The sequence below is a fragment of the Garra rufa genome, chromosome 17 (assembly GCF_049309525.1).
Source record: "Garra rufa chromosome 17, GarRuf1.0, whole genome shotgun sequence".
Classification (NCBI taxonomy): domain Eukaryota; kingdom Metazoa; phylum Chordata; class Actinopteri; order Cypriniformes; family Cyprinidae; genus Garra; species Garra rufa.
Genome location: NC_133377.1, coordinates 45,536,663 through 45,557,350, shown reverse-complemented (window position 1 = coordinate 45,557,350; position 20,688 = coordinate 45,536,663). Strand labels below are relative to the sequence as shown.

At 34.3% G+C, this 20,688-nt stretch overlaps 3 protein-coding genes across 3 annotated transcripts in view; 1 reads left to right on the top strand and 2 right to left on the bottom strand.

Moving 5' to 3' along the window:
• Positions 1–2,359: 2,359 nt before the first annotated feature.
• Positions 2,360–6,573, top strand: tnfaip8l2a (tumor necrosis factor, alpha-induced protein 8-like 2a). Its single transcript, XM_073822526.1, has 2 exons — positions 2,360–2,774; positions 4,927–6,573. Exons 1-2 carry the CDS (start codon positions 2,457–2,459, stop codon positions 5,167–5,169), a joined length of 561 nt encoding a protein of 186 aa, XP_073678627.1. The 5' UTR covers positions 2,360–2,456; the 3' UTR covers positions 5,170–6,573.
• Positions 6,574–7,450: 877 nt separating this feature from the next.
• On the bottom strand, positions 7,451–20,083 carry vps72a (vacuolar protein sorting 72 homolog a). Its single transcript, XM_073822519.1, has 6 exons — positions 19,706–20,083; positions 16,943–17,095; positions 16,732–16,843; positions 14,539–14,718; positions 13,500–13,644; positions 7,451–8,268 (listed from the first exon to the last, which is right to left on the bottom strand). Exons 1-6 carry the CDS (start codon positions 19,820–19,822, stop codon positions 7,875–7,877), a joined length of 1,101 nt encoding a protein of 366 aa, XP_073678620.1. The 5' UTR covers positions 19,823–20,083; the 3' UTR covers positions 7,451–7,874.
• The window catches only part of LOC141289449 (Golgi phosphoprotein 3-like A), an 18,598-nt gene continuing 17,758 nt past the window's right edge, over positions 19,849–20,688 (bottom strand). The window contains exon 4 of the mRNA XM_073821543.1: positions 19,849–19,914. Within this exon, the coding sequence (XP_073677644.1) occupies positions 19,849–19,914 (66 nt within the window). The remainder of the gene's footprint in view (positions 19,915–20,688) is intronic.

Sequence of the window (20,688 nt, the reverse complement as noted above, 5' to 3'; positions counted from 1 at the left end):
AACATCCCAGCAACCACGTAGCAACTACTCAGAACACCCCAGCAACCGCATAGCAACTACTCAGAACACTCCAGCAACCGCATAGCAACTACTCAGAAACATCCCAGCTACCGGATAGCAACTAATCAGAACATACCAGTAACCGCATAGCAACTACTCAGAACACCCCAGCAACCGCATAGCAACTACTCAGAAACATCCCAGCTACCGCATAGCAACTAATCAGAACATACAAGTAACCGCATAGCAACTACTCAGAACACCCCAGCAACCGCATAGCAACTAATCAGAACATCCCAGCAACCGCATAGCAACTAATCAGAACATCCCAGCAACCGCATAGCAACTACTCAGAACACCCCAGCAACCGCATAGCAACTAATCAGAACATCCCAGCAACCGCATAGCAACTACTCAGAACACCCCAGCAACCGCATAGCAACTACTCAGAACATACCAGCAACCGCATAGCAACTAATCAGAACATACCAGTAACCGCATAGCAACTACTCAGAACACCCCAGCAACCGCATAGCAACTACTCAGAAACATCCCAGCTACCGCATAGCAACTAATCAGAACATACAAGTAACCGCATAGCAACTACTCAGAACACCCCAGCAACCGCATAGCAACTAATCAGAACATCCCAGCAACCGCATAGCAACTAATCAGAACATCCCAGCAACCGCATAGCAACTACTCAGAACACCCCAGCAACCGCATAGCAACTAATCAGAACATCCCAGCAACCGCATAGCAACTAATCAGAACACCCCAGCAACCGCATAGCAACTAATCAGAACATCCCAGCAACCGCATAGCAACTAATCAGAACATCCCAGCTACCGGATAGCAACTAATCAGAACATACAAGCAACCGCATAGCAACTACTCAGAACACCCCAGCAACCGCATAGCAACTAATTAGAACATCCCAGCAACCGCATAGCAAGTACTCAGGGGTGCGTTTCCCAAAAGCATCGTTAGCCAACTATGGTCGCAAGTTCCCTCGTTACCAACGTAGTTCAACGATTGGGTGTTTCCCAACACCATAGTTCAAACGAACATTCGCATTCAGCGTCACAATCTTACATGGTTGAAACTACAGCTCTCGACTTGTGGTTAGAAGCATCGTTTCTTGTTAGTAAGACATGTAGGCTTAATAAATTATGTTCTTGGTCACAGTTTGAAAGCTAACACACAGTACAATCTATATCCTCAATTTTATCTAAATATAAATGCATTTTAATCTATGTATTTTTGTGCGTCCTCTATAAGCGTTGTTTATGAGTAGTGCGCATGTGCAGAAATGCCCTGAGGGAACCCCGGAGTATGACGTAAGAGAGAACACGCGATGAATCAAACATCAAATAAAGCGAAATGACAGGGAACAAAAATAGTAAATTAGTCATTAGGTGCTATGTTCAATATAGCTGCATTTTTGAGATCCCTAATCAGTTAAATAGCAGAAGTTATTACTTTGTGACGTCATTAACAAGGGCCCTACATTGTTGAACTAATGTGTTCAAACGACAGAGATGCGACCATCTTCGGGAAACAGTCGTGACTAGCTAGTTCGTTTCCACAACAATGCATCGTACTTTGGAGGTTAACCAGCGAGTGGCATTGTTGTACGGGAAACGCACCCCAGAACACCCCAGCATCCACATAGCGACTACTCAGAACACCCCAGCAACCGCATAGCAACTACTATCCCAGCAACCGCATAGCAACTACTCAGAACACCCCAGCAACCGCATAGCAACTACTCAGAACACCCCAGCAACCGCATAGCAACTACTATCCCAGCAACCGCATAGCAACTACTCAGAACACCCCAGCAACCGCATAGCAACTACTATCCCAGCAACCGCATAGCAACTACTCAGAACACCCCAGCAACCGCATAGCAACCACTCAGAACACCCCAGTAACTTTATAGCAACCTTTAATTGAACTGAGCAAACCATATTTCAAATAATTTAAATCTGAATTCAGTTCTGTTTGCTTGTTAAATGTGAATCAGGAAGAATGAGTAAGATACAGACTGACCAAATCATGTGATCTTGACAGAAACTGATTAGAAAAGTTTGAGTTTTGACTTTCGATTGCAAACTGGAAGCTTTCCATTTCATCTCATTATGGATATGTTTAAGGTTGATGTGAAGTTTAGATGTAATGTCTTCAGGTTATTTTGTGTTCTTATTCCTGCACTTCCAATGCTCTGAACGATATGAAACGTCTCTGGTTGAAGTATGTGAGAGAGGCAGAAAGCAGAAGTGACATATCTTCTCCGATCACACCGTTTCCTCTCGCAGTTACACAGCGGAAGACACCACTTCCTCAAAAAGACACAACACACTCCTCGCAAACACCTCCAACTGCACGCCGCAGGTAAACACACTCGCACACGGCTGTACGTCTGCGTCCGTCCGTGCTCTGCTCTGATCGGGATGGAGGCGTTCAGCTCGAAGGACATGGCCATGAAGGCCCAGAAGAAGATCCTCAGTCACATGGCCAGCAAGTCGGTGGCTCATATGTTCATAGATGACAACAGCAGCGAGGTTCTGGACGAGCTCTACCGCGTCTCCAAAGAGCACACAGGGAACCGCAACGAGGCCCAGAAGGTGGTGAAGAACATGATCAAGATCGCCGTGAAGGTGGGGGTTCTGTTCCGACACGAGAAGTTCAGCGCGGACGAGCTAAGTGTGGCACAGGACTTCAGAAAAAAACTGCACCACGGAGCCATGACAGCCATCAGCTTCCAGGAGGTACTAACACTTTCAGCTGTCATATTTACATGCTAATGGTGGATAATGGTTTAATCATCAGCGGTACTAGACTAATAGTCTTAAAGCTTAGTGTGTGCGTCGTCATGCAGCGTTTGTGGTGTCATTTCACACCAGCCAGGAAGAAACCAGTTAGAAACCATCCACAGTAACCTAGCGGCCGCATAGCAGCTACTCAGAATACCCCAGAAATGCCATAGCCACTACTTAGAACACCATAGCAACCACTCAAAGCACCCTAGTAACCACACAGCAACAATTTATAAGACTCTAGAAACTGCATAGAACACCCTAGCAACCACACAGCAACAACTTATAAGACCCTAGAAACCACATAGCAACTACTTAGAACACCCTATGGATGGCACGGGAATTCCACAGAACACCCTAGCAACTGCATAGAGATGATTTAGACCACATGGCAACTACTTAGGACACCCTAGCAACCAAATATCTCAGAAACTGCATGGCAAAGTTTTGGAACACCCAAGCTACTGGATAGTAGCCGCCCTGAACACCATAGGAATCATATAGCTACTACCTACAACACCCTAGCAACCACATAGCAAAAAATGTAAAATGCCCTAGCAACTGCATAGCAACCACCCAAAAGACCCTAGCAATCAGAAAGACCGCAGCAATGATTTAGACCACCCAAGCAACCACATATAAAAAAATTAAATGCCCTAGCAACCACATAGCAACCGACCCTAACATTCAGAAACTTTGTAAAACACACTATCAACTGCATAGCAACAATTTCGAATGCCTTAGTAACCATAAAGCAACTGTCCAGAGCACCCTAGCAACTGGATAGCAACTATTTAAAATGTCCTAGCAACCATATAGCAACCAGCCAAAAGACCCTAACAATCAGAAACTTTCTAAAACACAATCGCAACCGCATAGCAACAATTTAGAACACCCTAGCAACCATCCAGAGCATCCTAGCAACTGCATAGCAACCATTTAGAACGCCCTAGCAACCACATAGCAACTGTACAGAGCACCCTAGCAACTGGATAGCAACTACTTAAAATGTCCTAACAACCATATATAGCAACCAGCCAAAAGACCCTAACAATCAGAAACTTTCTAAAACACCCTCACAACAGCATAGCAACAGCATAGCAACAATTTAGAACACCCTAGCAACCATCCAGAGCATCCTAGCAACTGCATAGCAACCATTTAGAACGCCCTAGCAACCACATAGCAACTGTCCAGAGCACCCTAGCAACTGGATAGCAACTACGTAAAATGTCCTAGCAACCATATATAGCAACCAGCCAAAAGACCCTAACAATCAGAAACTTTCTTAAACACCCTCGCAACCGCATAGCAACAATTTAGAACACCCTAGCAACCATCCAGAGCATCCTAGCAACTGCATAGCAACCATTTAGAACGCCCTAGCAACCACATAGCAACTGTCCAGAGCACCCTAGCAACTGCATAGCAACCATTTAGAACGCCCTAGCAACCACATAGCAACCGTCCAGAGCATCCTAGCAACTGCATAGCAACCATTTAGAACGCCCTAGCAACCACATAGCAACTGTCCAGAGCACCCTAGCAACTGCATAGCAACCATTTAGAACGCCCTAGCAACCACATAGCAACCGTCCAGAGCATCCTAGCAACTGGATAGCAACCATTTAGAACGCCCTAGCAACCACATAGCAACTGTCCAGAGCACCCTAGCAACTGCATAGCAACCATTTAGAACGCCCTAGCAACCACATAGCAACCGTCCAGAGCATCCTAGCAACTGGATAGCAACCATTTAGAACGCCCTAGCAACCACATAGCAACTGTCCAGAGCACCCTAGCAACTGCATAGCAACCATTTAGAACGCCCTAGCAACCACATAGCAACCATCCAGAGCATCCTAGCAACTGCATAGCAACCATTTAGAACGCCCTAGCAACCACATAGCAATCAACCAGAAGACCCTCATCTTGTACTCTTTGGCAACTTCACCTCTGTTTTCTTCTGATGCTCTATTTGCAAGAGTTAAGAATGAAGCCTCAAAATGTCTGAAAGTGTGCAATATGTGCAGAAATGTTCAAAAAATGCTCTGAATGCATGAATGTGAATGTATAACACTGAAGGTGCTTGTCTCCTCGTTAGGTGGAGTTCACGTTTGATAAGAACGTCATGATGGAGCTTCTGGCCAATTGCCGTGATTTACTGCTGAAGCTGGTGGAGAAGCACCTCACGCCCAAATCTCTGGATCGCATCAGACACGTGTTCAACCATTACTCGGACCCGGAGCTCCTCACGCACCTCTACGACCCGCAGGGGAAGCTGTGGCCGAACCTCAGTAAGATCTGCGGCGGCCTGAACCGCATGATCGAAGAGGGCAAACTCTGAGCGCACACAGACACGCTGGACTGAAAGACTGGACATCAGAGCTCTGTACCTCTGACCACAGAGACACTGAGCTCAGGGAAGCAGCCAGAACGCATCCCTCGTGTCTGATTGGACGATTCTCACTAAACACATCAAGAACATGTGCCGCTCATATCTCATACTTCACAACAAAATCAGAAAGAAGATTTAAAGGGACAGCCGACGCAAAAATCAGTATTCTGTCATTGATTATGCATCTCATTTCATTGAAAGACTGACTTAACTAAATGGAGTCCAATAAAACATAATGTTCCACAGTTTCACAGTTTTGGAACGAAAAATGATAATTTTTGGGTGTTTTAATCTTGTTTTGCCTTTTAACATGAATTTCACCCATAAATATTAATAAATAGAACTTACGCAACACAGAATGTCGTGTACAGTTCTACAGCACTTACCAGTAAAATAATTAACTAGTGTTTTCATGTTTGAGTGTGTTTTGTTTAAAAGTAGCAGTATTACAGCTGAATGGAGTATCTGAATGGATTAAAGTTTAATAATAAATTGTTTTTGCTTTTTATTTCAAATCTTCCTGGAGTCTCTTCAGAAGCCTCTTCTTCAGCTCTGTGATCTTTTGATATAATCTAGTCTATAGTTTTTTACATAGGGATGACATCTTGGTATTTTAACTTCTACTTCAAGTACATATCCTAGAAAATATCCTAAATTTGCTGAAATGTTCACCCCTAGGCATCCAAGATAAGGATGAATTTGTTTCTTCATCAGATTTTTAGAAATGTGTCATTTCATCACTGTCTCACTAATAAATCCTCTGCAGTGAATGGGTGCCGTCAGAATGAGAGTCCAAAACAGCTGATAAAAATATTACAATAATCCACAAAACCACTGCAGTCCATCAGTTAACATCTTGAGAAGACAAACGCTGAAACCAATTCATTATTAAGATGTTTTTACCTAAAATACAAGTCCATAATCCATAATAATGCTTCCTCCAGTGAAAAAGTCGTCTGGTCTGAATCAGGAGAAAAATCTGCACGGATCAAACACCGTTTATCACCAACTGTGGCTGGATTTTGAGGTGAGACAACAGGAGATGGACTTTTATTTGGATTATAGACTCGTATTTGAGTTTTTGTCTTCTCAAGATGTTAACTGATGGACTGGAGTGGTCTGGATTACTGGTCGATTTTTGTGATGTTTTTATCAGCTGTTTGGATTCTCATTCTGACGGCACCCATTCAGATCCATTGGAGAGACAGTGATGGAATGACACATTTCAATAAATCTGTTGACAGGGTTCATACAGATACTGAAATTCCAGGACTTTCAAGGACTTTTAAACCTTTTTTTTTTTCAAGGACTTCAGTCAGAGATCTCACTTGTTGAATAATGTCTTCTATGTCAAATTAAAAAAAGAGAAATACATGTACTAATAAAAATGGCAAAAATAAAGGGAAGCACATGCAAAGTATTACTAAGTATACTACACTTTTACTATAGTAAAACCACGGTTGGTTTTGGGATTTGTATTTTTGGGCTTTTTTACTTTTTTTGTTTTGTTTTCATAACTATACTGCCTTACTTTTTTCGACTTTAAGAAAAAAAATCTGAGCGAACATCATTTCAGATCAGAACATTTCGTATCGCGAATCATTTGATTTGAATCATTACATTCGCAAAATGATTCACGAACCCGTTCCGTTCTAAATCCGTTCTCGCGACATGCAAAATCCAAATTTAAATTAAAAGATTCGCTATGATTTAAAGTCCTGATACAAATGATTCGCGATACACGATCCGATTGGAGCGATTCAGAACAGTGAATCATTTTCATCCATTACTCTACGCATGCTTTTTAAAATCTTACAAGGGATGCTGAAATTCGAAAATAAATGCCTGTTTTTGATTTAATCAGTTTTTTTGCTAGTGAATCGTTTAATGTCAGAAAACAATCAAGTTAGCCCAGTAGTAGTACTGGCAGAGTCGTATAAACATGACCGAAAATGCAATAAGAAGAACTGATGAACCAAATCAATTGATTGAGTCATTTACGCTGGAACCGCTCCGATTGATTCAAACTCGTGACTTCGATCAACACCAAAAAGCCCAAAATCTCAAACTTGACAGGTGCATGAAAAAAACAGCAATTTTGCCTGCAGTGTCTCCCCTTAAATAATAATAAAATAAATACATAAATATTTTTGACTTAATTTCATGTTTAATAAGATTACACATTTATAATACAAGATGAATAATGAAATAAGAGGTAAACACACTTGAGTTCTTTATTGCCATTTTTATTGCCATTTTTTTGGACTGAAAAACCTAGAAAAATACAAAACGAGACATCAGAAAATAAACAGTGCTGGTGAAGTGATCATAAATCAACAGCTGAATCTGAGTCGTTAAGAATCACACGCTTTGAATCATTGAATGTGATTCAGTAACACTTTACAATATGGTCTCATTTGTTCACATTACTTAATAGATTATGTATTTGTAGCATGTATTATATGCATTAGTGAATGCACTGAAATCAACAAACTATGATAAAGAGATGCAAAAGTTAACTAAACTATGGACGTTAACTAACGTTGACAAAATGAAAACCATATTGTAAAGTGTTCATTCTGCCTCAAACAGAGTCAAACCTGAGTGAAGTGGATCGAAACACTCAAAAGTCATTATCACGTGTGTGATTGCGTCTAGGTGGCGACTAAGGTCTGTTTAACGGCGGCTTTGGGTCGTGTGCTCTTTGTGGCGGTTGCTGGCGAATCACTGACGTCACTGAAGTTTCCAGAAGCGTTGGGGAAACCGTGCGCCGCGATGTATTTCTGGTAGGCCTCACGGATGATGCGGAAGGCTCTGGCGTTGGCGTAGGGGATGTCCGTCACGGGGTCACGATACAGCGCGGGTTTATGGGTAACGGGACACACCTCCTGAACGGGCTGGGCGGGGCTAGAGCGAGCCGACGGCGGGAAGGCGGAGGTGAACGCCTCATCGTCGCTGAAGGTGATGTACGTGCGAGAGCACAGAGACCCCGCCCCCTGTGTAGAGGATGAGGAAGTGGGCGTGGCTTGGGGCGTGTCCTGGTCAAGCCTATAAAAGGAGAAAGTGTTAGTATCATGCATCTTGTTCACATGAAGCGTTAACTAAAACTATTAAAATGAAGTAAAGCTGAAATAAAGTATTAGATGATGAACCACAAAAATGGAAATTGTTGCACTTGCAACTGAAACAAATTATACGTATTATCTAGCTGACATACCAAAATGAAACTGAAAACTAAAACAAATAAAAACATTTACTTTTTTTATTAATTTTATTTTATTAACTAAAAAAAGCACCTAATATTACAAAAAAATAAATATTGAAAACAAAAGCTATTAAAAATGTATATACTATGAGATATATATATATATATATAGATATGAAATACTACGAGAATAAAGTCAAAATGTTACGAGAATAAATTCAAAATGTTACGAGAATAAATTCAAAATGTTACGAGAATAAATTCAAAATGTTACGAGAATAAAGTCAAAATGTTACGAGAATAAAGTCAAAATGTTACGAGAATAAAGTCAAAATGTTACGAGAATAAAGTCAAAATGTTACGAGAATAAAGTCAAAATGTTACGAGAATAAAGTCAAAATGTTACGAGAATAAAGTCAAAATGTTACGAGAATAAAGTCAAAATGTTACGAGAATAAATTCAAAATGTTACGAGAATAAATTCAAAATGTTACGAGAATAAATTCAAAATGTTACGAGAATAAATTCAAAATGTTACGAGAATAAAGTCAAAATGTTACGAGAATAAAGTCAAAATGTTACGAGAATAAAGTCAAAATGTTACGAGAATAAAGTCAAAATGTTACGAGAATAAAGTCAAAATGTTACGAGAATAAAGTCAAAATGTTACGAGAATAAAGTCAAAATGTTACGAGAATAAAGTCAAAATGTTACGAGAATAAAGTCAAAATGTTACGAGAATAAAGTCAAAATGTTACGAGAATAAAGTCAAAATGTTACGAGAATAAAGTCAAAATGTTACGAGAATAAAGTCAAAATGTTACGAGAATAAAGTCAAAATGTTACGAGAATAAAGTCAAAATGTTACGAGAATAAATTCAAAATGTTACGAGAATAAATTCAAAATATTACAAGAATAAATTCAAAATGTTACGAGAATAAAGTCAAAATATTACGAGAATAAAGTCAAAATATTACGAGAATAAGTCAAAATGTTACGAGAATAAAGTCAAAATGTAACGAGAATAAAGTCAAAATGTAACGAGAATAAAGTCAAAATGTAACGAGAATAAAGTCAAAATATTACGAGAATAAGTCAAAATGTTACGAGAATAAAGTCAAAATGTAACGAGAATAAATTCAAAATGTTACGAGAATAAATTCAAAATGTTACGAGAATAAATTCAAAATGTTACGAGAATAAATTCAAAATGTTACGAGAATAAATTCAAAATGTTACGAGAATAAAGTCAAAATATTACAAGAATAAAGTCAAAATGTTACGAGAATAAAGTCAAAATATTACGAGAATAAAGTCAAAATGTTACGAGAATAAAGTCAAAATGTAACGAGAATAAAGTCAAAAGATTACGAGAATAAAGTCAAAATGTAACGAGAATAAAGTCAAAATGTAACGAGAATAAAGTCAAAATGTAACGAGAATAAAGTCAAAATGTAACGAGAATAAAGTCAAAATGTTACGAGAATAAAGTCAAAATATTACAAGAATAAATTCAAAATGTTACGAGAATAAAGTCAAAATGTTACGAGAATAAATTCAAAATGTTACGAGAATAAAGTCAAAATGTAACGAGAATAAAGTCAAAATATTACAAGAATAAAGTCAAAATGTTACGAGAATAAAGTCAAAATATTACGAGAATAAAGTCAAAATATTACGAGAATAAGTCAAAATGTTACGAGAATAAAGTCAAAATGTAACGAGAATAAAGTCAAAATGTAACGAGAATAAAGTCAAAATGTAACGAGAATAAAGTCAAAATGTAACGAGAATAAAGTCAAAATGTAACGAGAATAAAGTCAAAATGTAACGAGAATAAAGTCAAAATGTAACGAGAATAAAGTCAAAATGTAACGAGAATAAAGTCAAAATGTAACGAGAATAAAGTCAAAATGTTACGAGAATAAAGTCAAAATGTTACGAGAATAAAGTCAAAATGTTACGAGAATAAAGTCAAAATGTTACGAGAATAAAGTCAAAATGTTACGAGAATAAAGTCAAAATGTTACGAGAATAAAGTCAAAATGTTACGAGAATAAAGTCAAAATGTTACGAGAATAAATTCAAAATGTTACGAGAATAAATTCAAAATGTTACGAGAATAAATTCAAAATGTTACGAGAATAAAGTCAAAATGTTACGAGAATAAAGTCAAAAGGTTACGAGAATAAAGTCAAAATGTTACGAGAATAAAGTCAAAAGGTTACGAGAATAAAGTCAAAATGTTACGAGAATAAAGTCAAAATGTTACGAGAATAAAGTCAAAATGTTACGAGAATAAAGTCAAAATGTTACGAGAATAAAGTCAAAATGTTACGAGAATAAAGTCAAAATGTTACGAGAATAAAGTCAAAATGTTACGAGAATAAAGTCAAAATGTTACGAGAATAAAGTCAAAATGTTACGAGAATAAAGTCAAAATGTTACGAGAATAAAGTCAAAATGTTACGAGAATAAAGTCAAAATGTTACGAGAATAAATTCAAAATGTTACGAGAATAAATTCAAAATATTACAAGAATAAATTCAAAATGTTACGAGAATAAAGTCAAAATATTACGAGAATAAAGTCAAAATATTACGAGAATAAGTCAAAATGTTACGAGAATAAAGTCAAAATGTAACGAGAATAAAGTCAAAATGTAACGAGAATAAAGTCAAAATGTAACGAGAATAAAGTCAAAATATTACGAGAATAAGTCAAAATGTTACGAGAATAAAGTCAAAATGTAACGAGAATAAATTCAAAATGTTACGAGAATAAATTCAAAATGTTACGAGAATAAATTCAAAATGTTACGAGAATAAATTCAAAATGTTACGAGAATAAATTCAAAATGTTACGAGAATAAAGTCAAAATATTACAAGAATAAAGTCAAAATGTTACGAGAATAAAGTCAAAATATTACGAGAATAAAGTCAAAATGTTACGAGAATAAAGTCAAAATGTAACGAGAATAAAGTCAAAAGATTACGAGAATAAAGTCAAAATGTAACGAGAATAAAGTCAAAATGTAACGAGAATAAAGTCAAAATGTAACGAGAATAAAGTCAAAATGTAACGAGAATAAAGTCAAAATGTTACGAGAATAAAGTCAAAATATTACAAGAATAAATTCAAAATGTTACGAGAATAAAGTCAAAATGTTACGAGAATAAATTCAAAATGTTACGAGAATAAAGTCAAAATGTAACGAGAATAAAGTCAAAATATTACAAGAATAAAGTCAAAATGTTACGAGAATAAAGTCAAAATATTACGAGAATAAAGTCAAAATATTACGAGAATAAGTCAAAATGTTACGAGAATAAAGTCAAAATGTAACGAGAATAAAGTCAAAATGTAACGAGAATAAAGTCAAAATGTAACGAGAATAAAGTCAAAATGTAACGAGAATAAAGTCAAAATGTAACGAGAATAAAGTCAAAATGTAACGAGAATAAAGTCAAAATGTAACGAGAATAAAGTCAAAATGTAACGAGAATAAAGTCAAAATGTAACGAGAATAAAGTCAAAATGTAACGAGAATAAAGTCAAAATGTAACGAGAATAAAGTCAAAATGTTACGAGAATAAAGTCAAAATGTTACGAGAATAAAGTCAAAATGTTACGAGAATAAAGTCAAAATGTTACGAGAATAAAGTCAAAATGTTACGAGAATAAAGTCAAAATGTTACGAGAATAAAGTCAAAATGTTACGAGAATAAATTCAAAATGTTACGAGAATAAATTCAAAATGTTACGAGAATAAATTCAAAAGGTTACGAGAATAAAGTCAAAATGTTACGAGAATAAAGTCAAAAGGTTACGAGAATAAAGTCAAAATGTTACGAGAATAAAGTCAAAAGGTTACGAGAATAAATTCAAAATGTTACGAGAATAAAGTCAAAAGGTTACGAGAATAAATTCAAAATGTAACGAGAATAAAGTCAAAATGTAACGAGAATAAAGTCAAAATGTTACGAGAATAAAGTCAAAATATTACAAGAATAAATTCAAAATGTTACGAGAATAAAGTCAAAATGTTACGAGAATAAATTCAAAATGTTACGAGAATAAAGTCAAAATGTAACGAGAATAAAGTCAAAATATTACAAGAATAAAGTCAAAATGTTACGAGAATAAAGTCAAAATATTACGAGAATAAAGTCAAAATATTACGAGAATAAGTCAAAATGTTACGAGAATAAAGTCAAAATGTTACGAGAATAAAGTCAAAATGTTACGAGAATAAAGTCAAAATGTTACGAGAATAAAGTCAAAATGTTACGAGAATAAAGTCAAAATGTTACGAGAATAAAGTCAAAATGTTACGAGAATAAAGTCAAAATGTTACGAGAATAAATTCAAAATGTTACGAGAATAAATTCAAAATGTTACGAGAATAAATTCAAAATGTTACGAGAATAAATTCAAAATGTTACGAGAATAAATTCAAAATGTTACGAGAATAAAGTCAAAATGTTACGAGAATAAAGTCAAAAGGTTACGAGAATAAATTCAAAATGTTACGAGAATAAAGTCAAAATGTTACGAGAATAAAGTCAAAATGTTACGAGAATAAATTCAAAATGTTACAAGAATAAAGTTTAAATATTTAAAAAAAGTCAAAATATTTTGAGAATAAAGTTGAAAGTTGAGAATATGAGCACTATAATGCTGTTGTAATATACAACATAACATTAATTAAAAAAATAATAATTTTAATAATACATTACTTTCAGAAATACTTTTCACAACTACAAATATATAATATAGCTTCTAGTGTTGAGCTAACAAAACGTTATTATGTTAGCATTAACTAAATCTAAAAACATAAAAAATAAAATAAACATTTTAAAATTAGACACTCACTACAATAAGATTCTTATATTAATATTTTATTTATTTAGCTGCATGTCATGTGAATATTAACCGGCATCAGAGAACTGTGAATATCTGAATGTGTTAAATATTTTCGCTAAAAGAGGTTTTGCTGACTAAAAATGTATAATGAATATATAATATTAATTATTATATAATTAATCAAAGCTTCTTATGTATAAACGTACCCTTCCACATCCACGTTCTCCTCCTTCATGTTTGCGTCTGGGACCAGCGGCATCAGCACTGAATGATAGCGAATCGCTGGACCTTCAAAGCGTCTCTTCTTATGAACCTGCTTCTTCTTATCAGCCTCTAAACGCTCATAGTTTTCTGGAAAAAACACACACACACACACACACACACACACACACACACACACACACACACACACACACACACACACACACACACACACACACACTGTTGGGGAAAGTTATTTTTTAAAGTAATGCATTACAATATTGAGTTACTCCCTAAAAAAGTAACTAATTACGTTACTTACTTTAGCTTTTTATGGAAAGTAATGCGTGACGTTACTTTTGCGTCACTTTTTAAATCTGTGCAGGACTTGCTTGTTTGTTTTTAATATAAAAAGTTCTATTTTTGTCAAATGTAAAAGCCTTTTCACAGCAAAAGCCTCAGGCTTAGAGAACAGTAAATTGACGTCTGTACAGTAGACCGCAGAAGAACAACATCAACTCTTCAGCAATAAAAAAAGAAAACAAATGTTAGATTATCTTGAGTAATTTCTGCTCATTAGTATGGATGAATTGGATCATCGAAGGTCAGTAGCAAAGACATCGGTTAATAAAATGGGATTAAATCCATAAAGGATATTTGTATCGTTTAACATATTTAATTATTGCAGGTTTGTTTGAATTTCAGTGTTTTTATTCATTTTGAAGAACACTGTATCTGTGTTTTTAGTGAGTGAGATGAATTAATGCATGTTCACATTTATTCTAGAACTAAAGTAACATCTTACAATTTCTCTCAACATGAGGACAGGAGAGCTTTTAATCAATAAATGGGGGGAATATAACTGGCGTTACTTATTTGAAAAAGTAACTCAGATATTTTCTTGTCAATTCAAAAGTAATGCATTACTTTACTAGATACTTGGAAAAAGTAATATTATTACGTAACTAGCATTACTTGTAATGCGTTAGCCCCAACACTGCTCATGTCAGTGGTGTAGTGATCTGACTGATGTGTGTGTGTTACCCAGTGATCGCAGGTTGATCTCAGCAGTGAGTTTAGCCTCGGCGAGCAGCTCATCCTGTGTCAGCACACGTTCATTCAGAGCACCTTTCCTCTTCCGCGGCGCCTCCAGCTGACGCTCCTGCAGACGCTCGTTGGTCTGTCGTGTGTGTTCACTCGTCGACTTACGCACCGACTTACGGACTGAAACACCAGTGACAACGACAAATAGCACATTTTTAAATAAAATTGAGCTGTTTTTACTTTACAGTTGGAGTCAAACGTTTGCATACATCTGCAAAATGTTCATTATTTTAGCAAAATAAGAGGGATCATAGAAAACGCAAGTTGTTTTTTATTTCGCACTGACCTAGAATAAGATATTTCACATAAAAGATGTTTGTATATTGAATATTGAATTTATAAAAAGTTTACACCCCCTTGATTCTTAATACTGTGTTGTTTCCTGAATGATCCACAGCTGTGTTTGTTTAGTGATAGTTGTTCATGAGTGCCTTGTTTGTCCTGAACAGCTGTTCTTCAGAACTAATTCTTTGGTTTTCCAGCATTTTTATGTATTTGAACCCTTTCCAACAAAGACTGTATGATTTTGAGATGCATCTTTTCACACTGAGGACAACTGAGGGACTCATATGCAACTATTACAGAAGGTTCAAACACTCACTGATGCTCCAGAAGGAAAAGAGATGTATTAGAGCCGGGGGTGAAAACTTTTGAACAGAATAGAGATGTGTGCATTTTTCTAACTTTGCCTAAATATCATATTTTTTCATTTAGTACTGCCCTTCAGAAGCTATAGAAGATAGTTACGTTTTTCCCAGAAGACAAAATAAGTTAAATTTACTCTGATCTCCAAATTCCAAAAGTTTTCACCCCCTGACTTCTAATGCATTGTTTTTCCTTCTGGAGCATCAGTGAGTGTTTGAACCTTCTGTAATAGTTGCATATGAGTCCCTCAGTTGTCCTCAGTGTGAAAAGATGCATCTCAAAATCATACAGTCATTGTTGGAAAGGGTTCAAATACACAAAAATGCTGGAAAACCAAAGAATTTGTGGGACCTGAAGGATTTTTCTGAAGAACAGCAGGCGGTTTAACTGTTCAGGACAAACAAGGGACTCATGAACAACTATCACTAAACAAAAAACACAGCTGTGGATCATTCAGAGAACAACACAGTAATAAGAATCAAGGGGATGTAAACTTTTGACTGGGTTATTTTTAAAAATTCAACTATTATTTTCTCTAGTGGACTATATGTAAACATCTTTTATGTGAAATATCTGATTCAGGTCAGTAATAAAAAAAAATGCATTTTGTACTATTATTCTTGTTTTGCTGAAACAATTAACATTTTTCAGATTCTGAAAGGTGTATGTAAACTTTTGACTTCAACTGTACGTGTTATGTTATATATATATATATATATATATATTTTTTTTTTTACTTCTTTTAGCTATTTTAGTAGATCAAGTTAACCAAATGACAATGAAAATACAGTAAGCTTAATTTGATCTAATAAAATAGAAGATCGGCTAAAGTCAACTAAACCATAAAAAGCATTTTCAATACTTGAAAATAAATATTATATTTAATTTGAGCTACTTGCCTTTGCCATTTTAATTGGTTTAACCTGATGTGCTAAAATAACTAAAATTTAAATAAAAATAAATACAAATTATGTGTGACCCTGCACCACAAAAACAGCCATATAGTTAACTTAAGATTTAAATTAAGATTTACACATCATCTGCAAGCTGAATAAATAAGCTTTCTATTGATGTATAGGACAATATTTGAAAATCTGCAATCTGAGGGTGCAAAAAAATCTAAATACTGAGAAAATAACCTTTAAAGTTGTCCAAATGTAGTTCTTAGCAATGCATATTACTAATCAGAAATTATGTTTGGATATATTTACAGTAGGAAATTTACAAAATATTTTCATGGAACGCGATCTTTACTTAATATCCTAATGATTTTTTGCCATAAAGAAAAAATTTGATGCATACAATGTATTGTTGGCTATTGCTACAAATATACCTGTTCTACTTAAGACTGGTTTTGTCACATATAGATATTTACAAAACAATAACTACTACAAATGACAAAACATACAAGTTAAAGAAAACTTTAACTTAAATTAATATGAAAACAGAAGTATAAAAATAATAACTATTTCAAAATATGCATCTCACTTTCTCCAAAATCCTGCAGCTCTTGAATGGTGCGTCTTTCAACTTTGGGCCGTTCAGTCTTTAATTCTTCAGAAACTCGCTTCACTTTGGGCTTCGACACCTTCAGCGGCTCCTGAAACACACACACACACACATATATATATATATATATATGACATGCAAGAGCAGATGTGTTGATGTAGTTTGAGAGTGTGTGTATATGAGGTCTGACCTTGTACGCTTTAGTGACGACGCGGCTCTTTCTGCGGGGAGCGTCATCTTCCTGGTCGCTGTCGGGTTCGTCTCCTTCATCGATGTCAAAATCACTGTCCACTTCGTCTTCAGTGTCTGAGTGATCACCTCTGTACTCATCATCACCCGACTCCTGCTCAACAAGTAAAGAGCATGTTTCAGGAAGATGTCAATTTGCTATCGTAAATATATCAAAACTTAATTTTTGATTAGTAATATGCATGGCTAAGAACAACTTTAAAGGTGATTTTCACAATATTTAGATTTTATTGCACCCTCAGATTCCAGATATTCTAATATTGTCCTATCCTAACAAATCAAACATTATTTATTATCTTGTCATAAAGTAAATATATTTTTAATATTTATAAATTAAACAATAAATAAATAATAGTAATATAATAAATACAACTTTGAAATGTATGTATAAACACACCCTGGACTACAAAACCAGTCATAAGGGTGGCTTTTTAAAGATTTATACATCATCTGAGAGCTAAATAAATAATCTTTCAATTGGTGTGTTCAGTTTCTAATTGATGATCATTTGAAAATCTGCAATCTGAGGGTGCACAAAAATCTAAATATTGAGAAAATCGCCTTTAAAGTTGTAAAAAAATAAAGTTCTTAGCAATGCATATTACTAATCAAAAATTAAGTTTTGATATATTTATGGTAGTAAATTCACAAAATATCTTCATGGAACATGATCTTAATATCCTAATGAATTTTGGCATAAAAGAAAATCAGATCATTTTGACCCATAGAATGTATTGCTGGCTTATTTATTCAGAAAAATCGACCTTTATGACTGGTTTTGTGATCCAGGGTAACAGATTTCAACAACAAACTAAAAATAAAATAAACAAACAAGCAAGCAAACATGCATTATATATAAAAAAAAAAAAAATGTGATTTTTTTTTTAATAGCTGTTTGGGCTAAATTAAAATTTTAATTTTGGTTTCAGTGTTTTGGTAATAAAATACATTTCTTTTCTTACCAAAGTAAAAAAAAAAAAAAAAAAAAAATATTTGAAAAATTACATTTTTGTTATGGTTTTAGGATAAAACAATTTAAGAATAAATAAATTATAATAATTTAAAAATGATTTCAGTGCATCATAAGGTGACTATATGTGACCCTGGAGTCTTAAGTAGCTGGGTTATATTTGTAGCAATAGCCAAAAATACATTGTATGGGTCAAATTTATCGGATTCTTTTATGCCAAAAATCATTAGGATAATAAGATCATGTTCCATGAAGATATTTTGTAAATTAGCTACCATAAATATATCAAAACTTAATGTTTGATTAGTAATATGCATTGCTAAGAACTTCATTTGGACAACTGTAAAGGCGATTTTCTCAATATTTAGATTTTTGTGCACCCTCAGATTCCAGATTTTCAAATACTGTCCAATCCTAACAAGCCATACATCAATGGAAAGCTTATTTATTTAGAAAAATTGACCTTTATGACTGGTTTTGTGGTCCAGGCTCACATATTTCAACAACAAACTGGAGTAAAAACATAATTAACATAATTATTAAATAGTTTTAAAGTTTAATAGTTTTAAATATTTTAAAGAGACTGATTTATGTGAAATTTAACATTTGTATTTAAAAAAATATATATTTTTAGTTTTCGGGCTACATATTATTAATTAAAATTAATTTTCAGTGCATTTTCAGCAGAAAACTTACGTTTTATTATTAAAATAAATAAACAAGCAAACAAACATACATATACAAAAAAAACCTTTATGTTTGGTTTTAGTTTTTTGGCTCAATGAAAATTGTAATTTTGGTTTCGGTATTTTGGTAAAAAAAATAATATATAAATAAATACATTTCCTACGAAAATTTCTCATAACCATGCTTCACACAGGTTTTCCTACTAAAATAAAATTGAGGGGAAAATCATGCAGTATTTAAAAAAATAAACATTATTTTTGTTTTATAGCTTAATATTATTTTAAGAAATAATAGCTTAAGACAATGCAACAATATCCCTCATAAAACTCTAGAAACTTCACACAAGTATAAAAAAAATAAATAAAAAATAAAAAATTGGAAAAATTATATTTTTTGTTATGGTTTTGGGCTAAATCAAAAATTTTGGATTAAAATAAATTACAACAATATAAAAATTATTTCAGGGCATCATTGGATGGCAGTCTTAAGTCGCTGGGGTATATTTGTAGCAACAGCCAACAATACATTGTATGGGTCAAAATTATATGATTTTCTTTTATGCCAAAATTCATTAGGAAATCATGTTCCATGAAGATATTTTGTGAATTTACTACCATAAATATATACAAAATAAATATATACAAATCTTAATTTTTTTATTAGTAATATGCATTGCTAAGAACTTCATTTGGACAACTGTAAAGGCGATTTTCTCAATATTTAGATTTTTGTGCACCCTCAGATTGCAGATTTTCAAATGATCATCAATTAGAAACTGAACACACCAATTGAAAGACTATTTATTTAGCTCTCATATGATGTATAAATCTTTAAAAAGCCACCCTTATGACTGGTTTTGTGGTCCAGGGTGTGTTTATACATACATTTCTAAGTTGTATTTATTATATTACTATTATTTAGTTATTGTTTAATTTATAAATATTTAAAAAATATATTTACTTTATTTAACTGAATCATATATGAACATACAAATTTGTAAAAAAATAAAAAAATATATATTTATATATATAAATGAATGATCCTCACGTCGTTGAATCCTCCATAAGTGGTCTTGTAAAACTCGTCTTCTTCTTCAGCGTCCAGTAGTTTGGACATGCGGTTTCCCGCGGTGCTGCGCTGATCTCTGCTGTTTGCCAAACTCATTTCAACTCTAATAATTGATTTTAACTCTATAATATCACTCTATTTAACTCCTGCTGGATCTGGAGCTGGATCTCTGTGATGAAGCGCCGCGGCTGTGGAGGACAGATTCGTTATTCTCCTAACGTCACAGAGGTATAAATGTTCGCACTAAAGCGCTACGCTGTCACATACGGAGTAATAATATCAAATTATTAACGAAATCATGTTTATAAATAAAAACGCTAGGACACAAACGCTGATAACCACAACATAACGAATGAGGAGAAACCTCACTTCCGGTGTTGACGAGAGCGAGCATCTACGGCTCAGTGCTGCCGCGCGCTGGACTGGAGGACGCGCAAACATACACAGACGTAATTGATCGATGAACGTAATATTGGTACTAACCGAAATATTTCCTTCATGTATTATATACTCATGTGCACTTTAGACTTGAGACTCGAAGCTTTACAGTTACTGAGACGCGCGTGCACGTGACAGTTCGTGTCATGATGATGATGGGAAAATACGAAAAATCCCGTTTATAGTGGCGTAATGCCCCTCTTAGTTATTTATTTATTTAAAAGCGTTTTTGCTTTTTCATTTTCAATTCACGTATATATATATATATATATATATATATATATATATATATATATATACACACAAATTTATTTATTTATTTTATTTAAAAGCATTCTTTTTTATTTATGGACATTAATAAATCACGTCTTTCAGAAACTCTAAAATATATATACATTTATTTTATTTTTATTTTATTTATTTTATTTTATTCTTGTTTTACATTTGTAGACATATATATAAAAACAAGAACGCTTTTAAATAAATAAAAATAAAATAAAATAAAATAAATGTATATATATTTT

What these genes read in the sequence shown, in the direction of transcription:
- tnfaip8l2a (XM_073822526.1), top strand. Translation starts at nt 2,457, where the DNA reads ATGGAGGCGTTCAGCTCGAAGGACATGGCCATGAAGGCCCAGAAGAAG. An exon ending in CAGCCATCAGCTTCCAGGAG is followed by an intron (nt 2,775 to 4,926) that starts GTACTAACACTT and finishes TCTCCTCGTTAG; the next exon opens with GTGGAGTTCACGTTTGATAA.
- vps72a (XM_073822519.1), bottom strand. Translation starts at nt 19,822, where the DNA reads ATGAGTTTGGCAAACAGCAGAGATCAGCGCAGCACCGCGGGAAACCGC. An exon ending in CTTATGGAGGATTCAACGAC is followed by an intron (nt 17,096 to 19,705) that starts GTGAGGATCATT and finishes CTTGTTGAGCAG; the next exon opens with GAGTCGGGTGATGATGAGTA. An exon ending in GCTGCAGGATTTTGGAGAAA is followed by an intron (nt 14,719 to 16,731) that starts GTGAGATGCATA and finishes CTGGTGTTTCAG; the next exon opens with TCCGTAAGTCGGTGCGTAAG.